This window comes from Oncorhynchus kisutch, linkage group LG14 (genome assembly GCF_002021735.2).
Source record: "Oncorhynchus kisutch isolate 150728-3 linkage group LG14, Okis_V2, whole genome shotgun sequence".
NCBI lineage: Eukaryota > Metazoa > Chordata > Actinopteri > Salmoniformes > Salmonidae > Oncorhynchus > Oncorhynchus kisutch.
Window position 1 is genome coordinate 84,776,890 of NC_034187.2, and position 8,287 is coordinate 84,785,176.

The 8,287-nt window shown below is 41.0% G+C and overlaps 1 protein-coding gene across 1 annotated transcript; it reads left to right on the top strand.

Moving 5' to 3' along the window:
- The first annotated feature begins 224 nt into the window (after window positions 1-224).
- fkbp14 (FKBP prolyl isomerase 14) lies at window positions 225-6,115 on the top strand. Its single transcript, XM_031789108.1, has 4 exons — window positions 225-548; window positions 785-936; window positions 5,197-5,324; window positions 5,539-6,115. Exons 1-4 carry the CDS (start codon window positions 277-279, stop codon window positions 5,695-5,697), a joined length of 711 nt encoding a protein of 236 aa, XP_031644968.1. The 5' UTR covers window positions 225-276; the 3' UTR covers window positions 5,698-6,115.
- The last annotated feature ends 2,172 nt before the right edge of the window (window positions 6,116-8,287 follow it).

An 8,287-nucleotide genomic window follows, 5' to 3' on the forward strand; every position in this document is an offset into this window, starting at 1 on the left:
GTTAAAATAAAATAAAAGTAAATCGAAGTTTCAAAATGCATCCACGTATTGTTCATCTGTTTATCGTTCACGTGTCTTTAATAATTTGAAAGCTTCGACATTGATACTTTGAAAGACAGATCACATTATTCTACGGAACTGAGAGACAACAGCTCCGCCCTGAAGGCGGGGAATATGCAAATATACAACCAATCAAACGTACACTTCCTGTAACAACTTGCATGATGAAACGTCACTTGCCACGTCTTGACACTGCGGGCGCCCTTGTTCCAGTGAATGGCAAGTTCTACAGGTTTTGAAAAAGTATCTTTTCTCCTATCAAAACCTATAATTTTTGCTGATATCAGTCCTGAAATGTTCCTGGTTTGTTTGAGCTGGTTTTGCACTTCGCTGCTAGTGTTCGTCAGTGGAGGTAAACTTCCAGAGGCCGAGGTAAAAATCACAGTTCTGCACAAACCTTTCCTCTGTCATCGCAAGTCGAAGTACGGAGACATTCTGCTGGTCCACCATGAAGGATATCTTCAAAATGGAACTAAGTTTCATTCCAGGTTAGTTTGTTATGAAAACAACAATTGAAGGAAGCGTTTCCTGAACCTAGAAACGGTCAGATACATGTTTTTGCTTCTGTCTTAAAAATAAAGTGTGTGTGTGTGTGTGTGTGTGTGTGTGTGTGTGTGTGTGTGTGTGTGTGTGTGTGTGTGGTGTATGTATGGGTGTGTGGTGTATGTATGTATGTATGTGTGTGTGTGTGTGTGTGTGTGTGTGTGTGTGTGTGTGTTTCCAGCTACTCCCAGGGAGACAAGCAGCCTGTCTGGTTCACTCTGGGCATTAAAGAGGTGATAAAGGGATGGGACAAAGGCCTGCAGGGGATGTGTGCTGGAGAGAAGAGACGCCTCGTCGTACCTCCTGCCCTCGCTTACGGCAAGGAGGGGAAAGGTACACACACACACACACATGCACGGCAGGTGTTGCCACTGTACTAAAGTTAGTCCACTCACATCCAGCATCACTGCAATGTACATAGATGACACATAGACACCACCCTGAATGGCACTAATGAACTTCATCTGTCTCCTCTACGGCACCGCTAAATGGTGCCTAAAGGTTGTACTACTAACTACTGCTCTGAGACGTCTTCCCAACCTGGAGCATTGGGAAGCATGTGAGCGATGCTCTGAGACGTCTTCCCAACCTGGAGCATTGGGAAGCATGTGAGCGATGCTGTGAGCATGTGAACGATGCTGTGAGCATGTGAACGATGCTGTGAGCATGTGAACGATGCTGTGAGCATGTGAACGATGCTGTGAGCGATGCTGTGAGCATGTGAGCGATGCTGTGAGCATGTGAGCGATGCTGTGAGCATGTGAGCGATGCTGTGCTTTGCCCTGGTAAGCACACCCACTACCTAACTCTCACCTACTTCTGTGCTTCGGTTATAGCCTGAATCGCTTTACAACACTTTGTTACTTCAAGAATGTTCCAGTGTTGGCACATCTTGGGTGTGTGCATCTTTATTAGTCTTGGTGTGTTTTCACATATAGTCCTTCACTTCACCTATCTTGTGTTCTGTGTCCTCTTTGCTTTCACACTCAACTCTCTTTTCCAGTTCACTTCACCTATCTTGTGTTCCGTGTCCTCTTTGCATTCACACTGCTATGTTTTAGAAAGGAACCAAGATATTTTTCCAGCTAGATAAATATATAGCTAGATATATATACAGAGAGATAAATATTCAGCTAGATAAATATACAGATAGAAAAATATAAAAATAGCTAGATAGAAAAATATAATATATAGCTAGATAGATAATATATAGCTAGATAGATAATATATAGCTAGATAGATAATATATAGCTAGATAGATAATATATAGCTAGATAGATAATATATAGCTAGATAGATAATATATAGCTAGATAGATAATATATAGCTAGATAGATAATATATAGCTAGATAGATAATATATAGCTAGATAGATAATATATAGCTAGATAGATATATAGCTAGATAGATAATATATAGCTAGATAGATAATATATAGCTAGATAGATAATATATAGCTAGATAGATAATATATAGCTAGATAGATAATATATAGCTAGATAGATAATATATAGCTAGATAGATAATATATAGCTAGATAGATAATATATAGCTAGATAGATAATATATAGCTAGATAGATAATATATAGCTAGATAGATAATATATAGCTAGATAGATAATATATAGCTAGATAGATATATAGCTAGATAATATATAGCTAGATAGATAATATATAGCTAGATAGATAATATATAGCTAGATAGATAATATAGCTAGATAGATAAATATAATATATAGCTAGATGGATATACAGATAGATAGATAAATATACAGTGGGGCAAAAAAGTATTTAGTCAGCCACCAATTGTGCAAGTTCTCCCACTTAAAAAGATGTGAGAGGCCTGTAATTGCCATCATAGGTACACTTCAACTATGACAGACAAAATTAGGGGGAAAAATCCAGAAAATCCCATTGTAGGATTTTTTATGAATTTATTTGCAAATTATGGTGGAAAATAAGTATTTGGTCAATAACAAAAGTTTATCTCAATACTTTGTTATATACCCTTTGTTGGCAATGACAGAGGTCAAACGTTTTCTGTAAGTCTTCACAAGGTTTTCACACACTGTTGCTGGTATTTTGGCCCATTCCTCCATGCAGATCTCCTCTAGAGCAGTGATGTTTTGGGGCTGTTGCTGGGCAACACGGACTTTCAACTCCCTCCAAAGATTTCCTATGGGGTTGAGATCCGGAGACTGGCTAGGCCACTCCAGGACCTTGAAATGCTTCTTACGAAGCCCCTCCTTCGTTGCCCGGGCGGTGTGTTTGGGATCATTGTCATGCTGAAAGACCCAGCCGCGTTTCATCTTCAATGCCCTTGCTGATGGAAGGAGGTTTTCACTCAAAATCTCACGATACATGGCCCCATTCATTCTTTCCTTTACACGGATCAGTCGTCCTGGTCCCTTTGCAGAAAAACAGCCCCAAAGCATGATGTTTCCACCCCCGTGCTTCACAGTAGGTATGGTGTTCTTTGGATGCAACTCAGCATTCTTTGTCCTCCAAACACGACAAGTTGAGTTTTTACCAAAAAGTTATATTTTGGTTTCATGTGACCATATGACATTCTCCCAATCTTCTTCTGGATCATCCAAATGCTCTCTAGCAAACTTCAGACGGGCCTGGACATGTACTGGCTTAAGCAGGGGGACACGTCTGGCACTGCAGGATTTGAGTCCCTGGCGGCGTAGTGTGTTACTGATGGTAGGCTTTGTTACTTTGGTCCCAGCTCTCTGCAGGTCATTCACTAGGTCCCCCCCGTGTGGTTCTGGGATTTTTGCTCACCGTTCTTGTGATCATTTTGACCCCACGGGGTGAGATCTTGCGTGGAGCCCCAGATCGAGGGAGATTATCAGTGGTCTTGTATGTCTTCCATTTCCTAATAATTGCTCCCACAGTTGATTTCTTCAAACCAAGCTGCTTACCTATTGCAGATTCAGTCTTCCCAGCCTGGTGCAGGTCTACAATGTTGTTTCTGGTGTCCTTTGACAGCACTTTGGTCTTGGCCATAGTGGAGTTTGGAGTGTGACTGTTTGAGGTTGTGTACATGTGTCTTTTATACTGATAACAAGTTCAAACAGGTGCCATTAATACAGGTAATGAGTGGAGGACAGAGGAGCCTCTTAAAGAAGAAGTTACAGGTCTGTGAGAGCCAGAAATGTTGCTTGTTTGTAGGTGACCAAATACTTATTTTCCACCATAATTTGCAAATAAATTCATAAAAAATCCTACAATGTGATTTTCTGGAGAGAAAAAAAATCGCATTTTGTCTGTCATAGTTGAAGTGTACCTATGGTGAAAATTACAGGCCTCATCTTTTTAAGTGGGAGAACTTGCACCATTGGTGGCTGACTAAATACTTTTTTGCCCCACTGTATAGCTAGATAGATATACAGATATTCCTACTTAAATTTTAGAAGCTAATAGATTGCATTTAGTTAAAATATGAGACATAATAACTGTAATCAGAAGATACTATTAACATGTAAATATTGTTTGTAAGGGAATAAATAGGAGAAGAATAACTGCAGATAACATAATGCTGTTAATTGAAAATTGTATACCCAATGTAGGCTACTTACTGCCCCTTTTAAGAGCTTGATGTTATAACCTACCTTTCATGTTGTGATTCATGTCTTCTCACACTACTCAAACCCAACAGTGGAATAAACTGCTGATGAGTCTCTTAGCCTTTAGCATTTCACTGTAAGGTCTGTCTATACCTGTTGTATTCGGCGCATGTGATCAATACAATTTGATTTGATCACATATTACAAACAATCTGAAACGAACCTGGACATTCGCTCTTTTGTGACACCGATGACACCGATGGGAGGGGTTTATGTCAGAAGTCTAGTGGGAGTGGTTTATGTCAGTAGTCCAGTGGGAGGGGTTTGTCAGTAGTCCAGTGGGAGGGGTTTGTCAGTAGTCCAGTGGCAGGGGTTTGTCAGTAGTCCAGTGGGAGGGGTTTGTCAGTAGTCCAGTGGGAGGGGTTATGTCAGTAGTCCAGTGGGAGGGGTTATGTCAGTAGTCCAGTGGGAGGGGTTATGTCAGTAGTCCAGTGGGAGGGGTTATGTCAGTAGTCCAGTGGGAGGGGTTATGTCAGTAGTCCAGTGGGAGGGGTTATAACAGTAGTCCAGTGGGAGGGGTTATAACAGTAGTCTAGTGGGAGGGGTTTATGTCAGTAGTCTGTGTGGTACGGGAATAATGACAAGCCAACCTCGGGAGCTCTGTGTTCACGTTCTCCTAAAAAGGGAACCGGACCAGATAATTCAAGAGAACCGAACTCAGACCACCTATTGAGATGGTCTCAGTTCGGTTCACCTCTGGGGCGCTTTTGTGTGTTCACAAAAAACATTCTGAAAGGGACAAAGTCTGAAAACACCCTGACATGGCTTCCTCTCCTTGTCTCCTTTCCTTGGTCCACTCTTACTGGTTAGGTGAAAGCAACATCCTGGATTAGGCATGTTTTCTTCAGCTGTCCCTTCCTTTTAGAACAAATACCATTTTGTATGTATTAGAACTGAGTCCCGGCCTAGCATTCCAGTGACCTCCGATCCTGATGTTGTGACCCCTGAACTCTGACCTCAGGTAAGATCCCACCGGAGAGCACCCTGACCTTTAACATCGAGGTGATGGAGATCAGGAATGGACCCAGGTCACATGAATCCTTCCAGGAAATGGACCTCAACGATGACTGGAAACTCTCCAAGGACGAGGCGAGAACACACATACACACACACACACACAGTAACATTATGCTGTCTGGCATACTTAAACAACGTTAAATGGATCTTCTCTCTGTTATAAACACAGACACGGACTGTTTGTTCACACTTATACCATGTGAAGGGATTCTCTCTGTCACTCACACACACACACACACACACACCTTACTTTATATCCTGACTGCATGCTCCCTTTTCCTCCCAGGTGAAGGAGTACCTGAGGAAGGAGTTTCAGCGTCATGGTTACCCTCCCAACGACACCCATCATGAGCAGATGGTGGAGGACATCTTTAAGAAGGAGGATGAGAACGAGGATGGCTTCATCTCCTCCAGAGAGTTCACCTACAAACACGATGAACTTTAACCTCTGAGCTAATCCCCTATACTTATGGCACAGAGAATCGGGTTACATGAACATGATATGATCATTCTTTACATTAGACTAGCTGTGTGAATTGTGATGCTAGTGTGTGTGTGTGTGTGTGTGTGTGTGTGTGTGTGTGTGTGTGTGTGTGTGTGTGTGTGTGTGTGTTTGTGATATTTTTGGTTAAAGTTTATTTTAAAAGTTTGTTAATAAAAACGGCTTATGAACCATTATTGAATATTTGGTTAAATGTTGTTTAACTGTTTACGGCTCCTTTTGTTTTTAATCTACAAGAACCTCTCCAGAGATATATAATGATGTAAAACATTGATCACAGGATAACATATTTGTGATATAGTTTTTATAATAACATATGAATGTACTGAATGTATTTTGTGTTCACTTTTTAGAGAGGAGGGAAAAAATGAATAAAGAGACTGCCATCTTTTTACACAAACAAAACCAAAACATTTATTCCCTGGTAATACTTGAGAACACCGTATCACGTTTAGCCACTAGGTGGCACTGTTTACTAACGTGTCAGTGTTGATGAGACTGTAGATCGATAAGAGTTCAGGCAGTGTTTACTAACGTGTCAGTGTTGATGAGACTAGATCGATAAGAGTTCAGGCAGTGTTTACTAACGTGTCAGTGTTGATGAGACTGTAGATCGATAAGAGTTCAGGCAGTGTTTACTAACGTGTCAGTGTTGATGAGACTGTAGATCGATAAGAGTTCAGGCAGTGTTTACTAACGTGTCAGTGTTGATGAGACTGTAGATCGATAAGAGTTCAGGCAGTGTTTACTAACGTGTCAGTGTTGATGAGACTGTAGATCGATAAGAGTTCAGGCAGTGTTTACTAACGTGTCAGTGTTGATGAGACTGTAGATCGATAAGAGTTCAGGCAGTGTTTACTAACGTGTCAGTGTTGATGAGACTGTAGATCGATAAGAGTTCAGGCAGTGTTTACTAACGTGTCAGTGTTGATGAGACTGTAGATCGATAAGAGTTCAGGCAGTGTTTACTAACGTGTCAGTGTTGATGAGACTGTAGATCGATAAGAGTTCAGGCAGTGTTTACTAACGTGTCAGTGTTGATGAGACTGTAGATCGATAAGAGTTCAGGCAGTGTTTACTAACGTGTCAGTGTTGATGAGACTGTAGATCGATAAGAGTTCAGGCAGTGTTTACTAACGTGTCAGTGTTGATGAGACTGTAGATCGATAAGAGTTCAGGCAGTGTTTACTAACGTGTCAGTGTTGATGAGACTGTAGATCGATAAGAGTTCAGGCAGTGTTTACTAACGTGTCAGTGTTGATGAGACTGTAGATCGATAAGAGTTCAGGCAGTGTTTACTAACGTGTCAGTGTTGATGAGACTGTAGATCGATAAGAGTTCAGGCAGTGTTTACTAACGTGTCAGTGTTGATGAGACTGTAGATCGATAAGAGTTCAGGCAGTGTTTACTAACGTGTCAGTGTTGATGAGACTGTAGATCGATAAGAGTTCAGGCAGTGTTTACTAACGTGTCAGTGTTGATGAGACTGTAGATCGATAAGAGTTCAGGCAGTGTTTACTAACGTGTCAGTGTTGATGAGACTAGATCGATAAGAGTTCAGGCAGTGTTTACTAACGTGTCAGTGTTGATGAGACTGTAGATCGATAAGAGTTCAGGCAGTGTTTACTAACGTGTCAGTGTTGATGAGACTAGATCGATAAGAGTTCAGGCAGTGTTCACTAACGTGTCAGTGTTGATGAGACTGTAGATCGATAAGAGTTCAGGCAGTGTTTACTAACGTGTCAGTGTTGATGAGACTGTAGATCGATAAGAGTTCAGGCAGTGTTTACTAACGTGTCAGTGTTGATGAGACTGTAGATCGATAAGAGTTCAGGCAGTGTTTACTAACGTGTCAGTGTTGATGAGACTAGATCGATAAGAGTTCAGGCAGCGTTTACTAACGTGTCAGTGTTGATGAGACTGTAGATCGATAAGAGTTCAGGCAGTGTTTACTAACGTGTCAGTGTTGATGAGACTGTAGATCGATAAGAGTTCAGGCAGTGTTTACTAACGTGTCAGTGTTGATGAGACTGTAGATCGATAAGAGTTCAGGCAGTGTTTACTAACGTAAATGCATAAACGACTCAGATCCCACCATAATGCATAAACGACTCAGATCCCATAATGCATAAACGACTCAGATCCCATAATGCATAAACGACTCAGATCCCATAACGCAGAAACGACTCAGATCCCATAACACAGAAACGACTCAGATCCCATAATGCATAAACGACTCAGATCCCATAACGCAGAAACGACTCAGATCCCATAACGCAGAAACGACTCAGATCCCATAACACAGAAAAATAGAGATATGGAATATCTCATATACAGAGTGACATATAGAGACAAACACATATACAGAGTGACATATAGAGAGAAACACATATATATAGAGCGAGAGGAAGACATAGAGAGACAGAGACATATATACAGTACCAGACAAAAGTTTGGACACACCTATTCATTCAAGGGTTTATTTTTTACTATTTTCTACATTGTAGAATAATAGTGATGACATCAAAACTAT

Excerpts from the sequence above, each read along its gene's own strand:
- fkbp14 (XM_031789108.1), top strand. The coding sequence starts at position 277 with ATGGCAAGTTCTACAGGTTTTGAAAAAGTATCTTTTCTCCTATCAAAA. Across the intron at positions 549-784 it reads GGAACTAAGTTTCATTCCAG|CTACTCCCAGGGAGACAAGC; the intron begins GTTAGTTTGTTA and ends GTGTGTTTCCAG. Across the intron at positions 5,325-5,538 it reads GGAAACTCTCCAAGGACGAG|GTGAAGGAGTACCTGAGGAA; the intron begins GCGAGAACACAC and ends TTTTCCTCCCAG.